Source organism: Cervus canadensis, chromosome 30, assembly GCF_019320065.1.
Source record: "Cervus canadensis isolate Bull #8, Minnesota chromosome 30, ASM1932006v1, whole genome shotgun sequence".
NCBI lineage: Eukaryota > Metazoa > Chordata > Mammalia > Artiodactyla > Cervidae > Cervus > Cervus canadensis.
The window spans coordinates 10,637,364-10,658,005 of NC_057415.1; the positions used below are offsets into that span (position 1 = coordinate 10,637,364).

The following is a 20,642-nucleotide window of genomic DNA, read 5'->3' on the forward strand; positions in this document are numbered from 1 at the left end:
CTAACAAACAAAAATAATAAATGTGTCTATCTGCTTTCCTAGTTAGATAAAAACCAGAACCTCTTATTAAAAGTAGCATACACATGTGAGTTAATCCAATATAAAATGCTCCTCAGAACAGTAGCATCATGGTTGGATGCAATGCTATCTAAAAAATGCAAAAATTCACTGAAAACTAAAGCAAAACAACTTAATTTACTTAGCTGTACCTGCTCATCTCTTTGTCTCCACTCTTGCCAATTTTCTTCTCGTGAATCCTTCTGTACTGGGTTTGATAATGAAAGCTCATGTTGTGCATTACAAATGGCATGGGAGGATTTCTGTGGAATTTTCTTAAAAGCAAGATTCCTGAGCTATGGAAAAAACAAAAAAAAAATTAAATTCAGTTTACCAATACTGGGATACTAATGATTTTTTGGAAGTTAAGAAATCAATATTTTTATACTTCTAAATACTCATTATGCTAACTCACAAAGTCACTATGTGAACTTTTGTAATCTTTGTAGAATTTCACCAGCATTTAAGAAAGTTTTGGTGGATTTCTAGATGAAATGATTAATACGTAAAAATGGATTATACTCTATTATACCATTTAATGATCCTGGTTTACTAAAGGGTTTATAGGAATAGAGAACAGGATAACAAGTGTGCTTTTTATTTTTTTTCATTTATTTTTATTAGTTGGAAGCTAGTTAGTTTACAATACTGTAGTGGTTTTTGTCATACATTGACATGAATCAGCCATGGATTTAACAAGTGTGCTTTTAAAATCCAAAAGAATAAGGTTCAATAAGATTAAATTTTAATGGCTTATAAATTTAAAAGTTTAAATAGTGGGAGCAGATAGCTTAAGGAACTCTAGCAACTACTTTGCTAGTCCTGAAAAATACAGAGCCTACAACTAGTAATATATGGTTAGGAAAATACTTTAAATGGTTACAACAGTCCAGTGGGGAAAGAGGACAAATCAAAGCAGTCTGTCTTAGGTGATACAGATTGCTCTACAGGCATTAGTAAGTTTGAGGAACTTTAAAATATGATGACAAGAGACAGAGCAGTTCAAACATTCATGCCCCATGATTATCTCATTATAGATGTCTGCTGTTTACATTTAATGTAGAATAATGAGTTTCTAATGCAGCAGACATTAGCGTCTACCCTAACAATGTTAGCAAGGTAAAAAGTTCCAGTGAGAACAGATGCTAATTTTGTTCCTCTTATATTGTAAAGACTGTAGCAGTTTCCTCTGTATCTCTAAAAGGGAAAAAAACAAAACTTGTAATCTAATAGCTTTAGAGATTTTTCCAATAAAAGCAATGGATAAGTTTATTAAAAAATACAGGGCCTAGCCCACAAAGTAACATAATGAATTAAAACTGAACTGGCCAAGCCACTCCTCACAGGAAGAACAACCTGAGACACAGAGGTTGAAACGGAGAAAGGCACTGAGAGGCTCTTATGGATTAAACTGTATCCCTCAAAAATATGCTGTAGGCCTAACTCTTGCTGTCTGTGAATACAACCTCATTTAGAAAGAGGATCTTTGCAAATATAATCAAGTTAAGGTTAAACTGAACTAGGCTGGGCCCTAGTGAATGAAAGGTATAGACAAAGATATATGAAGCCAAGGAACACTGAGGACTGACAGCTACCATAAGAAGCTAGGAAGGAGAGGAAAAGAAGGATTCTACTCAGAAAGAGCCTGGTCCTATTAACACCATGGTTAGAACTTCCAGCCTCTAGAACTGTTAAGAGAATACATTTCTGTTGTTTTAAGTCACCCAGCTTGCGATATTTTGTTACAGAAGTCCTAAAAAACCAATAAAGAAGCTTTAAATCAAGGATCAACAATTTAACTGATAATCAACAGACCATTGTGCAGGAGGGAGTGATGAGATACAAACACTGCTTTAAGTAAGTGGTTTCTGCTGTGGGAAAGCCAGAAGAGGAGATGCTGCTAGACATGAAGCCATGGCAGGTTCAGTGCTTATTTATTACAGAAAATAGACTGACAGAACTATACCTGCGCAAGTGGGAAGGGAGGATCCTCAGGCTCATTCTCAGTAATGCAAATGTAAACCCCACTATTACCTTATTTTCTGTTACCCCAAATCATCTTTAATTCCAAAAAGAAATGGTAGGCAATCAAAAGTTCTGTAAGACTGGACTTCAGAAAGGTTATATAGTGAGAAAAATGTCTTTTAAAAAAGTGACCCTGTGTGGCAAAATTTTAAAGAGATACTCAGAAAACAATGGTGATGGAAATTAACAAATTGAAAAGGCTTTTCCGCAGTCTTGGGGTATTATAAAATGAATATAGGGAGAAAAAAACACTTTTACTACTTCTCTTACTCAGTGATAGAGAAAGGTCCTTATATACCTACTGCTCTATTAAAAGACAAACACAGCCTAGAGATGTTTTTCAGTATTTCTTTTAAAAATAAACGGGCACATTACATGTTGGTCATATAACTCAAGCTAGGAGTATTTACCAACAGACTGGTTCCAAATAGGAAAAGGAGTATGTCAAGGCTGTATATTGTCACCCTGCTTATTTAACTTCTATGCAGAGTAGATCATGAGAAATGATGGGCTGGATGAAGCACAAGCTGGAATCAAGATTGCCGGGAGAAATATCAATAACCTCAGATATGCAGATAACACCATCCTTACGGCAGAAAGTGAAGAGGAACTAAAAAGCCTCTTGATGAAAGTGAAAGAGAAGAGTGAAAAAGTTGGCTTAAAGCTCAACATTCAGAAAACTAAGATCATGGCATCTGGTCCCATCACCTCATGGGAAATAGATGGGGAGACAGTGGAAACAGTGTCAGACTTTACTTTTTTGGGCTCCAAAATCACTGCAGATGGTGACTGCAGCCATGAAATTAAAAGACGCTTACTCCTTGGAAGGAAAGTTATGACCAACCTAGATAGCATATTAAAAAGCAGAGACATTACTTTGCCAACAAAGGTCCGTCTGGTCAAGGCTATGGTTTTTCCAGTGGTCATGTATGGACGTGAGAGTTGGACTGTGAAGAAAGCTGAGCACCGAAGAATTGATGCTTTTGAACTGTGGTGTTGGAGAAGACTCTTGAGAGTCCCTTGGACTGCAAGGAGATCCAACCCGTCCATCCTAAAGGAGATCAGCCCTGGGTGTTCATTGGAAGGACTGATGCTGAAGCTGAAACTCCAATACTTTGGCCACCTGATGCAAAGAGTTGACTCATTGGAAAAGACCCTGATGCTGGGAGGAATTGGGGGCAGGAGGAGAAGGGGACGACAGAGGATAAGATGGCTGGATGGCATCACCGACTTGATGGACATGAGTTTGAGCAAACTCTGGGAGTTGGTGATGGACAGGGAGGACTGGCATGCTGCGATTCATGGGGTAGCGAAGAGTCGGACAAGACTGAGCGACTGAACTGAACTGAGGAGTATTTAGGTGAGAAGGATCTGCCATGTACTTACTACCCTTAAGAAACAGATGACAAACAAATGCATAAAAATGTATGCATTTCAAGGCTAGTCATAGGATTATTATCTATAATAATTAAAAAAATGGGAAACCTAAATGTTTATCTCAATAGTCTGATTAAGTAAACTATGACAAAGCCACATACTTTTAAATAATGTGGAGTCATTTAAAATAATGTTGATTTTTATTTACTCACATGGAAAACTGCTCATGCTAATTTTTAAAAAACCAGTTATAAAAGTCTATTATATAATCTAATTTTCATTTAAGTTAAATATGAATGTAGACATATGTGTGTGCACATGTCTATATATTCAAAAAACATATATGTGTACAGAAAACACATACCAAAATATTAATTTGTTATATCTCTAGTTATAGTCACTAGAGAATAAATATTTTTATTTTATATTCACAATTGATCTGTTTCTTTTTCTATATTTTTTTATTTTATATTCACAAATGATCTTTGTTTCGTTTTAAGACTGCCTGTGTTTTTCAGGAACTTTTTGGAAGAAGCACATAAGCTTCCAGAGACAAGGAAAAGAAAGGCATTCCATATGTTCATTACATTAGACTTCAAATACACACAAATTCATATATTTATATATATTATAGTCATAATTACCAAGTACCTATGGACCAGGAACTGTGGATACATGGATCAACAAGATAGTAACTGTCCTCTTCATGCTTACAATCTACTGAGAAAGCAGACATGAAATATAATCGCTACCTCATTTGCTTCACTCTGCTGCTGTTCCTTCTTTTTTCTTCTTTTCTCTCTTTTTTTCTCATTTGTAGTTGATTTATTTGTTTGAGACTTTCCAGTATTTCGACCTTTGCCTTTTCCAGGCTCAGAATCAGAACCACTGCCACTATCCACTTGCAACAAGGCAAAACGAGAGGCAGTAGTGGGAACAGAACTAAGTACTGCTGAGGCCATTGTAAAGATTTCTCTTTCAAAATACTTCTGTCAAGAATTCCTGTGGGAAGGGAGAAAGGAGGCAGATAAGTAAACACAGTAAAATCTGTTTCTAGATTTTACTGTTTTATATTTCAGAACAAACAGAAATACACACACACTTCTCCTGACACTGGATTTAGTAACATTTGGATTCATACCCACAGTCCTACTGGCAATAACATACTTTTTAAACTTAAGTAAACAACATAAAATTGCATAATATAAAACAAAAAATTATATACTGAGATTTCACAATTATTACAAGTCTACCACCAATATAATTATTTTTCCATTCAGTTTCCAAAAATTAGTGACTTTCTTCTTTCTTTTAAATACGCCACCATAGCTACACACCATGGGATCCCAAAGAGTAGGACACAACTGAACAACTAACACACACATAAAACAGAAGCCCAGTAATTTTGAAGGGTGTGACATTTCTCACCCGCCCACTTGTCAACCTCACAAAGGTCCTAGTCTAAAAAATCACTTCTTACCTATCAAAAATAAATAAATAAATAAATATGCCACCATATATCTATGAAGAACATCCTAAGTCTGCCATAATACAGACATATATTTATGGAAAACATCCTAAATCAATACAGTTTATTAATAAAATTAAAAAATACATATATCATTTCACTGCACTAGAGACCACTGGTCCTGCTGCTGCTGCTAAGTCGCATCAGTTGTGTCTGACTCTGTGCAACCCCATAGACGGCAGCCCACCAGGCTCCCCCGTCCCTGAGATTCTCCAGGCAAGAACACTGGAGTGGGTTGCCATTTCCCTCTCCAATGCATGAAAGTGAAAAGTGAAAGTGAAGTCGCTCAGTCGTATCTGACCCTGAGTGATCCCATGGACTGCAGCCCACCAGGCTCCTCCATCCATGGGATTCTCCAGGCAAGAGGACTAGAGTGGGCTGTCATTTCCTTCTCCCACCACTGGCCCTACTACATGCTTATCCTTAACTTTGAAGACAGGGAAAAAGGAGTAGGAAAGGAAGAACATTCTTATATACAAATTCCGCCTTAAGTTTGATTCTAGAGTGATGGCAAAATAGAGAACTTACCCTGGAGAAGGAAATGGCAACCCACTCCAGTATCTTGCCTGGGAAATCCCATGGACAGAGGAGCTTGGCAGGCTACAGTCCATGGGGTCGCAAGAATCAGTCAGACACAACTTAGCGATTAAACCAATGCCACCACCACACATGCAAAACCTGAAAATATTCATAACCAGCAGAACCACACATCAAGAATTACTGAAGGAGGTTCTTTAAGTTACAGGGAAAATCATCCCAGATAGAAATGTGGCTCTTCACAATAGACAGAAGAATACTGGAAACAGTAACTACAATGATTAAGTTCATAAAATTTTCTTCTATATAAATGTCCCTAAAGCATGACTATTGTAACAAAAATTATTATATATATAAAAATTATATCTAAGAAAAACTATATAATATATAAATTATATATAATATAAAAACATTCTATAACAAAAATAATAGCATATATTGTTTTTATAATATACGTGTAAAAATGTTTTTATGTAAAAATAATATACATGTTACCTCAATAGTTAAAAAAAGAGAACTTAAATTCTCTCAACCAAAGGAAACTTTTCAAAATCACCTTCTACCGTTATCTTTTAGTTAACTAATCTCAGTGCACCCTATGTCTTTCAGTTTTTTTTCTTTTATTGTAGCTAATTTACAATGCTGTGTTAATTTCAAGTGTACAGGGAAATGACTCAGTTATTTATATACATGTATATATTTTTACTCAATTATTTAAATATATATATACATATTATTTATGGGGCTTCCTGGTGGCTCAGTGCTAAAGAATCCACCTGCCAATGCAGGAGATGCTGGTCCAATCCCCATGTCAGGAAGATCCCCTGGAGAAGGAAATGGCAACCCACTCCAGTTTTCTTGCCTGGGAAATATTGTAAACAGTGCCCAATGTTCACAGCAGCGCTATTAACAATAGCCAAGACATGGAAACAAGCTAAATGGCCATCAAGAGATGAATGGATAAAGAGGATGCATGTGTGTGTATAGACTTGTGTAATCCAAGTCATCTGTTTGTGATATACAAACACAATGGAATAATACTCATCCATAAAAAAGAATGAAATAATGACACTTGTAACAACACGGACCTACATATGATCATATTAAGTGAAGTAAACATGACAAAGACAAATATCATATAATATCACTTATATGTGGAATCTAAAAAAATAAAATAATACAAATGAATTTATTTACAAAACAGAAATAGACTCATAGACATAGAAAATGAACTCATACTTACCACAGGTGATAGAAGGGGTGAGGGGAAGATTAAATTAGTTTGGGATTAACATATTCACACTATGATATATAAAAGCACCTACTGTATAGCAGAGGGAACTATATTCAATCTGTAAACAAGGCTGCTATGAAAACCGAGTGCCTTCATGGATTACAGCTCTGTCGTAGCACAGGGGCTCGTATAACTCAATGAAGCTACGAGCCATGCTGTGCAGGGCTGCCCGAGACGGAAGGGTCATAGTGAAGAGTTCTGACAAAATGTGGTCCACTGGAGGAGGATATGGCAAATCATTACTGACTCAAGAAGCCCATTAACAGTACGAAAAGGCAAAAATATGTGACACCAGAAGATGAGCCCTGTAGGCCAGAAAGTATCCAATACACTACTGGGGAAGAGTGGAGGGCAAATTACTAACAGCTCCAGAAAGAATGAAGCAGCTGGGTCACAGTGGAAACAATGCTCAGTTGTGGACGAATCTGGTGATGAAAGTAAAGTCTGACACTGTAAAGAACACCACTGCATAGGAACCTGGAATGTTAGGGCCATGAATAAAGGTAAATTGGACATGGTCAAGCAGGAGATGGCAAGAGTGAACATCGACATCTTAGGAAATCAGTGAACTAAAATGGATGGGAATGGGCAAATTTAATTCAGATAACCACTACATCTACTACTGTGGGCAAGAATTCCTTAGAAGAAAAGGAGTATTTCTCATCATCAACAAAAGAATCTGAAATGCAGTACTTGGGTGCAACCTTAAAAATGACAGAGCGATCTCAAATCATTTCCAAGGCAAACCATTCAACATCACAGTAATCCAAGTCTATGCCCCAATCACTGATGCCAAAGAAGTTGAAGTTGACCAGTTCTATGAAGACCTACAAGATCTTCTAGAATTAACACCAAAAAAGATGAAAGATGTCCTTTTCATCATTGGGATCAGAAGGCAAAAGTAGGAAGTCAACAGATACCCAGAATAACAGTCAAGTTTGGTCTTGGAGTACAAAATGAAGCAGGGCAAAGGCTAACAGTTTTGTTAAGAGAACATGCTGGTCACAGCAACCCCCCTTTTCCAACCCAAGGGATGTCTCTTCACATGGACATCACCAGATAGTAAATAATGAAAAACAGACTGATTATGTTTTCTTTGCAGCCAAAGATGGAAAAGCTCTATACAGTCAGTGAAAACAAGACCTGGAGCTGGCTGTGGCTCAGATCAAATTTCAGGCTTAAAATGAAGAAAGTAGGGAAAACCACCAGACCATTCAAGTATGACCTAAATCAAATCCCTTATAATGATACAATGGAGGTGATGAACAGACTCAAGGAATTAGATTTGGTAGAGAAAGTGACTGAAGAACAATGGACAGAGGTTCAGGAAGCAGTGACCAAAACCATCCCAAACAAAAAGAAATGCACGAAGGTAGGGTGGTTGTCTCAGGAGGCCTTACAATGACTGAGGAAAGAGGAGAAGCAAAAAGCAAGGGAGAAAGGGGAAGATATCCAAATGAATGCAGAGTTATAGAGAACAACAAGGAAAGGTAAGAAGACCGTCCTAAGTGAACAATGCAAAGAAACAGGAAAACAATAGAAGGGAAAGAGATATCAAGAAAATCCCTTCTTTCTCTTCAAGAAAATTGAATATATCAAGGGAACATTTCATGCCAAGATAGGCACAATAAAGGACAGAAATGGTATGGACCTAACAGAAGCAGAAGATATTAAAAAGTGGCAAGAATACACAGAAGAACTATACAAAAAAGATCTTCATGAGCCAGATAACCACAACGGTGTGATCACTCACCCAGAGCTAGACATTTTGGAGTGTGAGGTCAAGTGGGCATTAGGAAGCATCACAACCAACAAAGCTAGTGGAGGTGATGGAATTCCACCTGAACCTTTTCAAATCCTAAAAGATGATGCTATGAAAGTGCTACACTCAATATGCCAGAAAATTTGGAAAACTCAGCAGTGGCCACAGGACTGGAAAAGGTCAGTTTTCATTCCAATCCCAAAGAAAGGCAGTGCCAAAGAATGTTCAAACTACCACACAGTTGCACTCATTTCACATGGTAGCAAAGTAATGCTCAAAATTCTCCAAGCCAGGCTTCAACAGTACATGAACCAAGAACTTCCAGATGTTCAAGCTGGATTTAAAAAAGGCAGAGGAGCCAGAGATCAAATTGCCAAGATCTGATGGATCATAGAAAATGTAAGAGAATTCCAGGAAAACATCTGCCTTTGCTTCACTAACTACACTAAAGCCTTTAACTGTGTGGATCACAACAAACTGTGGAAAATTCTTTAAGAGATGAGAATACAAGACTACTTACTTGACTCCTGAGAAACCTATATACACATCAAGAAGAAACAGTTAGAACCAGCCATGGAAAAAGCTGACTGGTTCCAAATTGGGAAAGGAGTACAAGGCTGTATGTTGTCATCCTGCTTATTTAACTTATATGTGAAGTACATCATGTGATATGACAGGCTGGATGAATCAGAAGCTGGAATCAAGATTGCCGGGAGAAATATCAACAAACTCACATATGCAGATGATACCACTCTAATGGAAGAAAATGAAGAGGAATTAAAGAGCCTCCTTACGAGAGTGAAAGAGGAGAGTGAAAAAGGTGACTTGAAACTCTACATTCAAAAAACTAAGATCATGAAATCCAGTCTCATCACTTCATGGCAAACAGAAGCAGAAAAACTTGTAGTAGTGACAGATTTTATTTTCTTGGGCTCCCAAATCACTGTGGACAGTGACTGCAGCCATGAAATTAAAAGACGCTTGCTACTTGGAAGGAAAGCTATGACAAATCTACACAGTGTATTAAAAAAACAGACACCACTTTGCTGACAAAAGACTGTCTCATCAAAGATATGGTTTTTCCAATAGTCACGTATGGATGTGAGACTGGATCATAAAGAAGGTTGAGTGCCAAAGAATTGATACGTTTGAATTGTGGTGCTGGCGAAGACTCCTGAGAGTCCCTTGGACAGCAAGGAGATCAAATCAGTCAATCCTAAAGGATACCAACCCTGAATATTCCTTTGAAAGACTCCTGCTGAAGCTGAAACTCCAATACTGTGGCCACCCAATGTGAACAGCTGACTCACTGGAAAAACCCTGATGCTGGGAAAGACTGAAGGCAAAAGGGGAAGGGGGTGGCAGAGGATGATATGGTTAGACAGCATCACTGACTCAATGGACATGCGTTTGAGCAAACTCTGCAAGACAGTGGAAGACAAAGGAGCCTGGCTTGCTGCAGTCCATGGGGTTGCAAAGAATCAGACATGACTCAGCAACTGAACACAACAACAAATTAACACTGGGGTACACATATCTTTTTGAATTAAAGTTTTCTCTGGGTAAACGCCCAGGAGTGGGATTGCTGGATCATATAGTAGTAACTCTGTTTTTAGTTTTTTAAGGAGCCTCCGTACTGTTCTCCACAGTGGTTGCACCAATTCATATTCCCACCAACAGTATAAAAGGGTTCTTTTTCTCCACACCTTCTTCAGCATTTATGTGTAGATTTTTTTAAAATAACAGTCATTCTGACTGGTGTGAGATGATACCTCATTGCAGTTTTGATCTGCATTTCCCTAATAACTGGGCATAATGAACATCTTTTCATGTGCCTGTAGGCCGTCTGTATGTTGTCTTTGAAGAAATGTCCATTTAGGTCTTCTGCCTATTTTCTGATTGGGTTGTCTTTTTGATATCAAGCTGTATGAGCTCTTTATATATTTTAGAAATTAATCCCTTATTGGTATCTTTCAGCTTTTAAAGAAATTTTTAAACTCATGATATCAAAGGTCCTCTAATAAAAGAATATATATATAAAGTTGAATCATTTTATTTACACTAGAAACTAACACAAGACTGTAAATCAACTATACAATAAAAATTGTTTTTAAAAAGGTCCTCTAGTAATATCTAACCCAAATCCTTTGGCTTTACAGATGAGACAACTGGTACTTAGACTGGTTAAGCCATTCTGCAAGTTACTGTCAAAGTCAGGACCAGAAATTAGATTTGCTTACACTCTGCAGGTTCTAAGAAGCCTTGTAACTACTAGAAGACTTAAGTATTCTCAGTTCAAAAGAAACAGATCTTCTTAATTGTGAAATTCATAAATGTTTTACTTTGAAATGTATTGAATACAAAACTGAATAAAATATTAAGTTTAAAAAACTAAAGGAACACTCCAAGTACCCAGCACTGAGATTAATGAAATGTTAACCCAACCTATGGTTCTCCCCAGTAGCATCCCCCTAACACCCAACCTGTTCAAAGATAATTTATTATCCTGATTTGTGTGTTACTTATTCCTTTGTTTTTCTTTATAGTTTTATCATGTCTGCCTTGAGCCACAGTGCTCACACCTAAACGAGCTACTGTTATTTCCACAATATCCTACTGCTTACCCAGGACACCCTATTTATACACTGCAGAAGGAGACTGTTTAAAAGTGTGAATACCAGGAGGTAAGGATCATTAAGGTACATTTTGAAAGCTAACCACACACTATGGTTATCATGTTTTCACCCCCCAGGAGGAAACAAAAATGAGAAGCATATATTCAATGTTCTATCTTAACCTAACAATCCAGAAAATTATTTAGAAATTTTTCAGTTTTTTGCTCAACAATGAGGGAAAACCAAAGAAGAGCTGATATTTGAAGATGCCATCTAATAGTTACAAAATCAAAGTATTTTTATTATAATATATTAATACCTATTGTTCCTATGCCGAAAAATAAATGAATTAAGATAAAATACCACAACATACAGAGATGACATTACACCGATAAAATTAAGACATATTTTGAGGCTTAACTCTTTCCCACAAACATGAGAATTAAGGCTTTGTAAGTTATTAAAAGGGAGAAAATACTACAAAATGAAAAGAAATTTTCAGACTCAAAAATATTATGGAAAACATTAATTCTGCTTCCACTTCAACATGCCATGTTAAAATCCTGTTAAGTTTTAGTAGTTCTGACCACTTTAGGCACACTAATCCTACACAGTTGTTCTACAACTACTGTATTTAATTTTAACTGTTGCAACTATAAATTGCATATGATAGCTATTCAAAAATATTCACTGCCCCTCCCTGAAAAAGAATTATGTATCACTCTCATGTTGAATGCAGACATGGCCAGTGTGACTTACCAGTGAAATGTAAGCTTTAAAAGCCAGAGCATGGTGAGCCATGCTTTTCCTCTGCTTCTGTTATTGCAGAAGCATATACTGAGAAGAAGTCTCCATCAGTCAAGTCTGATGGAGTCTGAAACTACAATGAAAAAAATCTCCTTATTAACCTGTAATGGATATGTAGCTTGAGAAGGAAAGCAACTTTGCTGCATTAAGCTGCTGAGCTTTTCAGGTTGTCACTGCAATATTATCTAACCTTATCATCACCAACAGCTTACACAAATATACTTCCTCTCCAATTTAGGACTGATACCAAAACTGAATTTCATATCTGGATTGTCCTGCATGAGTGAAATGTTCACAGACATTCTAAACATCTCTTAAAAGCTCACAGAAATTTTTTTTCTTTGAAATGAAAAGAAAAAAAGTTTTTGGCCTTGAGAATTTGCGGTTGAGCCACTGGAAAGAGTCAAAGACCTAAAGATTTTATCTAACATACTGCATAAGGAAAACACCAATCTACCTGAAACCCAAGAATCACAGTAGTGACTATGTCTTAAATAGTGGACACAGGTGACAAGCAACCAATGTTTCCTGAATGAATGAGAATAATAAAAGTGAAAAGAAAGCAATAGAATACATTGTGTTAACTGAGAAAAGAATTAGTGATAAACACTCAAAATAACTTTTTCTGATGAGGCAGCTACCTATGCTACACCTTAGCAATCCATGTGCTGAACTAATGAAAGGTAGATGGAAAGGGGGAAATGTTCACCAGCAATGATCCCTTGTCTAGTCAGAAGAATAGAAGAGTGGTAGTCACCTGTACTAGACTTTATATAATAGTAAAATTAAAGGCAAAAAATAGCTCTACTTAGCAGCTGAGGGAGTAGAGAGATGGGACAACTGGAAGGGCTCATCAACTATATCATATGTTCTACTTTTAAAAAAAAAGTGATAGACAACACATCAACTCCCTCATTAGTCATGAGAGGAATCTATATATCAAAAATGTATATACCATGCACTAACCAACACTTCACAAGTGGGAAGAGGAGTGAAATGTAAACTTTAAATGAAAGAAGGGAATAAAAATAATCCCCAGTTTGTAAACATGCTATTTGTTTACATACCAAAAAGAATGAGATGTATGGGGCTACCCATGATGCCTATCTTCCCTTCTATAGTTTTCATTATTTCCCCAAATAGTCTATAATGACCTTCTGTAAGAAGAAAAAAAAAAATCTCATCTTGAAAAGGGAAAATGGCTATCTATACCCAAAATCAAAAAAGAAAACATAATATAATCAATGCAATATTGATTTTTCTGCCCTGTGTCAAAACTTAGAAAGGGCAACTACAGGTCAGAATTAACAATGACATGACTCAGGTCCCTTATGTTAGTGACTGAGAAGACAAATGACAGAAAGCAATTGTTAAAGACTGATTGTATTGCATGTTTTTAAGAGAACACTGCCGTCATTAACAAATTTTTCTGAATTTACAAAAAAAAAAAGTCATATAATCCAGGAATTCATTTGAAACTACTTTTAAAAAAATCTTAAAGAGAAAAAGAGACAAATAAGCAGACCACAAAAACATTAGACTTTTAAAGATACTATTTCAGGGAAAGGGCTAGGGTCAATATTCTTGTAAGGGTAGGGTTAGAGATCTTGTGTCCTACACTTCTGCATCTCCACCTATAGTCATATCAAAGAGATACTTAGGTAAACAGATGCAAATGGAGCTCTTCTCCCTCCTCCATTTTCCCGTTCTTTCTTTATCACATGGTCTTTAAAATACAGGTACTCAAATGCTCAGACATTTATATACATACACTTAAATAACATGGAGATAATTAAGGTACACAAAACAAAAATATAGTGGACATCCACTAAGTTACTTACATTGGTCAGTCTATGACTGTAATGGCTAGTGTTCTATGTTAAACAGATACACATTACTAAAATACTACACCAATCAGTTTTTTTGGTCCAGAAATGTAATATCATTTTCTGTTTATCCCTCTTCCTGCTAAGTCTTTTTTTTAAAAATAATTTAAAGGTTAATTTAAGTAGTTGAAGGAAGACAAAAGTTCACAAGATAACTTAAAAACAAATGCACAATAAGTTTACAAATATAAACATGCAGGCAACTCATCATATGAAGTGCAATATTTTATACTTTCTTAATGAACACCATTAGTAAGTAATATCAAATTACAGGAAAGTCTCCACTTTATACTCAGTACTAGAAAAGAAATTACTTAATATTAGAACATATGTTAGGATTTTCAAAAGCAACTGTCCTTCCTCAGACATTGTACTCCACCAAAACAATTACTTAGGACTTCCTTGGTGGCACAGTAGATAAGAATCTGCTAACACAGGACACACAGGTTCAATCCCTGGCCTGGGAAGATTCCGCATGCCACACAGCAGCTAAGCCCGCGCACCACAACTGCTGAGCCGGAGCACCTAGAGCCCGTGTGCCACGACAAAACAAGCCACCACAATGGGAAGCCTCTGCACTGCAACTAGGAGTAGCCGGCGCTCACCACAACCAGAGAAAGCCTGTGCACAACAGTGAAGGCCCAGCATAGCCACAAATAAACAAACAAAAAAACTACTTAAAACTTCCTGACCACACATTTACTTTTACTTGCTTATAGCTTTTACTATGCCTTTTGCCTAAAATGTCCTATATCTCTTCCACTTACAACCTGTATTGGGTTGGCCACAAAGTGTTTTTTTTGTGGTTTTTCCATAAGATCTTACAGAAAAAGCTAAAGGAACTTTTTGGCCTACCCAGTATTTGTTCCTCAAAATCTTGATCAGGTGCTAGCATCTCTAAAATGCTTCTTCTAACCTGCCTGTTTAATCATTTCCTCCTCTGCAATATTTCTGTACTTTATATTTACTTTTATTACTGGACAGATTTAATTAAAATTATGTTTACTATTGTGCCCAGCTCTTTATAATCCTGATTTCAACATCCTGAAAGGCAAGGGCCTCTTCTTTCCACCCGCAACAAAATCACAGGACCTGGCACACAAAAGATACATTTATTGAATTTGGTTTTTTAAAAAATATTTATATTCCCCAAGTACACAACTATCTACTCATTCAAAGACCTGCTCTAAAATAGAATGTAGCAAAACACAAAGTGCACTAGAGATAATCCTCAATTCCCAAAATGCAAAAGTGAGTTAATAGTGGTTATTAGCAGTTCAAAGTTGCTTCATTGTTAAGTGCCATTCTACTAACTCATCATCACCACAACTAATATCATTTAGAAGGTATATTTGTTTAGGAAACAGAACTGGTTTTAAAACATTAATTTAAAAGAACTAGAATACATCAGGAGGTTAAGTAAATACACTTACTAAATGAATAGCCTAAACTGCAAGAAGCAGGTTTTATAAATGCCCGAGCCTCTTGGGTTCCTCTACCAAAGTTCTGAGAAAAAGTGCCACTATGATATCATTCTTCTCGACTATGATCATCCTAGGGTCAAGAAAGATGGTAGCAGTAGCCATCCCTCAGTCCAGGGAACCATAATTAGGGCACTTGACAACTGACATATGTATAAGCTCCTCAATCAAGAACCACCAAATATATCCCTTTTTATAAAAACAATAGTGATCTTCCACTAACATAATCAACCAGTAAGCCTGGTGAAAAAAGAAATGAATACAGTGTGGTCTCACTGAAAAGTAGCTTAGATTTTAAAAAACAAAAGCCATAAAATGAAATGGCACTGCGTATGAGTGACTTAATATCTGGTGAAAATTTCATTGTATTTTTTTCATGTTGTTCCTCAAATAACACAACTACACAATATCTTTCACTTTGGCGTCTTATAAACTAAGGTTCACAACCAGTAAGTGACAGGAACATACCCAAACTTTGCTATCAACGAACTTAATACATACAAACATTTTTTTCCTTCATAGTTCAATACTGTCTCCCATCTCTAACCTGCAGCATCTAAATTTGTGTGGATTGAAAAACCTAAGCAAACAGTACAAGCAGGTACTGAGTGAGGAACTAAGGGATTCTCCCATGAATAAAGCACACGTATCTTCATTAGTCCCAATGATCTCTTCCTGTTTAACTTCTGAATTCTTCACTCTTCCACCTTATTGATATCTTATAGCTAAGTGTGTTGTTAACAAGTATGACATCATCTTCCGTTAATCAGGATGACTAATGCAAACTTATGTGTTATGAACTTGTTGAAAAAAAATCTGTATTTCTACAGATTTTTTATATTTTTAATTGCCACCAAGTTTAATATTCTTATAGCTAGCAAGTCAAATTTACCGAACTGACGATTCAGGTTACACTTACAAGCACGTTTACTATGTAAAGAAGCAGACAATGATGAAAAGTGTAGCGAATATTTCAGTGGCTGTCCAGAAGAGGAAAGACGATTTTTCTCATTAGTGCGTCTAATGAAAGCCATAGCACTTACTCAATTGGAGACTCTAGCTAAAGTTAAAAATGAAAAATCTAAAAGAAGGTGGAGAGAAAATACAACTTAATAAGCCATTTTTACTTTTTTAATAAGCCATTTTACTTTACTGTTCAATATCGACCAAGATCCCTAAGTGTTAGAGATGACAAAATTTCTGGAAGACTGCTTATTACAAACAATAACTGCCAAAAAAAAAAAAAAATTCAAAACCCTTCTCTTTTTTCAATAGCCAGCGGGAGGAGGAGGAGCACTTTATTCAAGAAGTAATTCACTATACCTCATGCACGAACGAAAGCCAAATATCACCCATAGGCTGTTAACCGATGCTCCCAAACTTACTCGCGCAAAGTACACACGAGAAAGAAACAGGGCTGGGAGAGACCGAACTCTGGCAAAGAAGCGGTTTCAAAACCTGCAACGGAGAAAAAGAGCGAGTCGGGTTAGTTGCTCCAGAAATTTCCGAGCGCCTGGCTTCCCGGGAGAGAGAGCGATGCCCGCGGCGGGGAGGGGGCGGCGGCACCTGTCACTCGGCGGCCCCGCGACCGCGGTCGCCCCCTGGCCCGGCCCCCGCGGGATCTCGGGAGGCGCAGGCACCGCCGGTGCGCCCGGGCCTGGGGTCGGCGCGGGTCCCTCTCCGCCGCCCCCGAGCTGGGCGCCGAGGGCCTTCCTGAGGAGCGGCCCTCCCGCGCACTCTGCCCAGTGGCTCCGGCCAGCGGGGCCCGTCGCCTCAGGCCGAGTCCCCAACTGCCGAGCCCGGGCGCCCTGAGCGGCGCGGCCGGGCAGCCACCACTGCCTCAGGGGCGCCGGAGCTAACCCCCCGCGAGGCGGCCCGCCCTCCGCGTACTCACCGGGCCTCCCCGGCCGCCGGCTCGGCCCTCCTCTCCCTCCTCCCCCCGCCGCCGCCGCCGCCGCCGCTCCGCGGCTCCCGGGGCGGCCGCACTGGGCGTTGGGACTGCGCTGGGTCAAGTGTCGGGGGGCAGGGCGGGCTCGCACCGGGCAGGGGTCGCGCGGCGGCCCCGCGAGCGGGCGCCGGGCACTAACGGGCGTCGGGCCGGGCGGACCGCGGCGGGGAGCGCGGCTGCGGGCCGCAGTGAGGGGCGGAGAGAGCGCGGCCGTGAGCCGAGGGCGGGAGGGAAGTCCCGGCTGAGGGGGCGGTGTGAGAGCCGCGGGGCGGGGCGGGGGAGGGGCCTGGCGCGCCCGCCGCCGCGCGCTGGGGTTTGTTTATTTTCTCGGTTGGTTGCGGCGCTGGCGCGTGGGTAGAGGTTCGCCGGTGACGTGAGCGCCCAGAGTTGGGGGAAAGGACCAGAACCACCTGCTGGAGAAGGGGAGCTACGGGGGCCGGGCAGGGTCCAAACGTCTCACGTAGGCGGCGGCGCCGCGGTCTTCTGGGTTACCGGGAAGGGGAGAGCTTTCCCGGAGTGAGTGGGAGGAGGGAGGTCTCCCGAGAGAATAGGACTCCAGGCCATTCCCCCGCAGGTCGGCGGCTTCACCTGCATCGCGGAGAACAGAGAGCCCTGCCGTGGAAAGAGGCCCGGGGAACGTGGGGGCCCGAATTCCTAGCCGTTTGGGGGCCCGACCTCCGGTTGGTTAAGTAGGAGTGGTCCTGCAAACAAGATTTGAATAGAAAGGCTGCACCAGCTCTCTGCAAGGAAAATAACGAACATCGATTAGTTAGTTCTCTGTAGAGTTCTCTCCCTTAGTGTTCCATCAAGTAGTAGGATTCCCGTTGCCCAAGCCAAGTTAAGCGACTTAGCCAAAGCCTCACGTCTAATAAATGGCAGAGCAGGAACCCAACTGTCCTGACCGGATTCTCTGCTGCTTACCGTTGCATCACATTATCTTCCTAAATCACTTTGATTTCAACTAATAGTAGACGCCCCCATAGGTAAGACGCTGCAGGGTTACTGAGGGAAATTGAAGATGTTACTTTGCCTTCAGAATAAGGGATAAAACAGTTATAATAAAAGATAAATCATGAGAGGTGCCACGTGAAAAATAGAGTACTGCAGAATATCAGGAAACTTCTCAGACCAGTCCGGGGAATGAGGAAAGAAAGGCAGTAAGGAGGAGAAGGCGTTTGGGATTGACCTTGAAGGAGATAGGGATGAGATAACATGAGAACAGGTATGAAGGCGAATCAGTGAAAGTCGTGTTAAGGAAAAGCAAATGGTAACACCCTAGGGCATGTTGAGAAGTGGCAGACAGCGAGGAGAATGGGGCCTGGAATGCTAAGTGGAAGAATTTGTATTTAAAACATTAGTTTTCGTGGTTTAAAAGATTGGAGGTTTACAACAGGGACCTACGGTGTAGCACATGAAACTACTCGATGTTACCTGACAGCCTGGAGGGGAGCTGGGTTTGGGAAAGAGTGGATCCATGTATATGTATGGCTGAATCCCTTCCTTCTTTACCTGAAAGTATCACAACATTGTTAATTGGCTATACCCCAATACAAAATAAGTTAAAGATAAAAAATAAAAAATTGGAGGTTTAAAAGCTTTGCTTTTCTTTCACCTCTTTGTAACTGGATACAGAAATTAGAGGTGGGAAAATGATCAGATAAACTTGCAATAGGCCAGGTAAAAGGTATTGATAAATCTGGACTAAAAGGTAAAGGCAGGAGAAATTTTAAAGAGTTTGGCTGAAAGGTAATGTGGAAGCAGAATCTACAGAATTTGGCAACTGAGTCGTTGGTTTTCCAGTAAGAGAGGATAGCATAACATGCATGAAGGAGGAAGAGAAAAATAAAAGGTATTGGAGAGTTTGAGTTTGGAGATAATTATAGAAGATAGAAAAAAGACAATTATCAGTAGGAACAGGAACTACTTTTTGAGAGATCAGTTTGAAAGTGAAGTCGCTCAGTCGTATCTGACTCTTTGTGATCCTATGGACTGTAGCCTACCAGGATCCTCTGTCCATGGGGTTTTCCAGGCAAGAATACTGGAGTGGGTTGCCATTTCCTTCTCCAGGGGATCTTCCCAACCCAGGGATTGAACCCAGGTCTCCCACATTGTAGGCAAACACTTTACTGTCTGAACCACAAGGGAATTCAAGAGATTAGTTTAGACTTGGACATTTAAAGGTCTGAAAGGTTGTTGAGTCAGTCAAATAGAGGTGGACAACTAAGAAGTTAGATGTAAAGGTTTTGAAGTAAGGGAAAGAGGGTTGAACTAGAAGATAGTTTGGGAAGTTTAGCCTGGCAGTGATAACATGTGAGAGAAGAGAAGAAAACAAAGGACAGAATCTTGGAGAACATCATCTTTAGAACCTTGTGGTCAATGGCCCAGCAGCACTGGCATCACCAGGAGGTTTGTTGGAAAGGTGGAATCTCAGACCTGCTGAATCGGGTCTTTAACAGGAACCCCAAGTGATTGTATCACCTTGAAGTTTAAGAAGCTCAGACCTAGACAAGAAAAGCCAACAAATAAAGAAGGGATTTCATCTAGATAGAGAAGTCAACAAAGGAGAGGAGGAAGTGGGAGGAGAACCAGAGTAAGACAGAATCACCAAACCAAGATACATTGGAGTTTCACAAAGACAGGGGCAGGAAGGAGAGTTGATCGCAATATCCAAAACCAAAGAGGTCAAAAAAGCACCAGGAAAGAAGGTATGTTTGAACTTGTAATTAGGTGATGTGGTCATTATGACCATGTTGTTCTAACTGAAAGCTTGGACACTGCCCCTTAGGGAACAGCCTGGAAATATAATCCCTCCAGTCTCCGTATGTATGGGACATCCTGAAGTAGGCTTGTGGATCTGATAGCAGGACAAAGTAGACGTTCTTTTCTAGTTGCTTCTATTTTCTCAGTGAAATAAGAAACAACATCATTTTAGGGGACTGCTATTTGTCCATCACAGTGTATTATTCTCTCATTCTTCCTGGGCACAGAGACTATTTTTCTCAGGCTTTCTTTCAGTTGGGTATGGTCAAATGTGAAGTTATTGCTACTAGAATGTGAGCAGAGATGATGTGGGCTACTTCCAGGCCACTATGCCGCCTTCATTCATTTTTTCCTTCCTGCCAGCTAGATTATGCAGATGACTACAAGACCTTGGGATTGGCAGACAGTAAGAAAGAAGGTGTAGAGATGAAGGAGAGTTGCCCACTGGCCTGGAATACCCACTCTGGATTATTATGTGAGCAAGATACAAATTTCTGTTGAGTGGGAGCTATAACATTTTTGTTTGTTACAGCAGTTTAGCTTACTTTGGTTCGTGTAGTTATTA

The 20,642-nt window shown here is 39.4% G+C and overlaps 2 protein-coding genes across 3 annotated transcripts in view; both read right to left on the reverse strand.

Annotated features, from left to right (window-relative positions):
• The window catches only part of GKAP1 (G kinase anchoring protein 1), a 94,837-nt gene extending 77,268 nt beyond the window's left edge, over positions 1–17,569 (reverse strand). The window contains exons 1-4 of one of the 2 annotated variants that reach the window (XM_043452928.1): positions 17,264–17,569; positions 16,693–16,827; positions 4,212–4,461; positions 210–353 (exon numbers count right to left, since the gene is read on the reverse strand). In XM_043452928.1, the coding sequence (XP_043308863.1) occupies positions 210–353; positions 4,212–4,421 (354 nt within the window). In that variant the 5' untranslated portion in view covers positions 4,422–4,461; positions 16,693–16,827; positions 17,264–17,569. The remainder of the gene's footprint in view (positions 1–209; positions 354–4,211; positions 4,462–16,692; positions 16,828–17,263) is intronic. The other variant, XM_043452929.1, reaches the window with a different exon arrangement.
• Positions 16,821–17,911, reverse strand: LOC122431630 (translation initiation factor IF-2-like). Its single transcript, XM_043452870.1, has 2 exons — positions 17,778–17,911; positions 16,821–17,625 (listed from the first exon to the last, which is right to left on the reverse strand). Exons 1-2 carry the CDS (start codon positions 17,909–17,911, stop codon positions 16,821–16,823), a joined length of 939 nt encoding a protein of 312 aa, XP_043308805.1.
• Between the last annotated feature and the right edge of the window lie 2,731 nt (positions 17,912–20,642).

Coding starts and splice junctions, on each gene's coding strand:
- LOC122431630 (XM_043452870.1), bottom strand. CDS start 17,911: ATGCAGGTGAAGCCGCCGACCTGCGGGGGAATGGCCTGGAGTCCTATT. Junction 17,626..17,777: donor ACCGCGGCGCCGCCGCCTAC/GTGAGACGTTTG, acceptor AACAAACCCCAG/CGCGCGGCGGCGGGCGCGCC.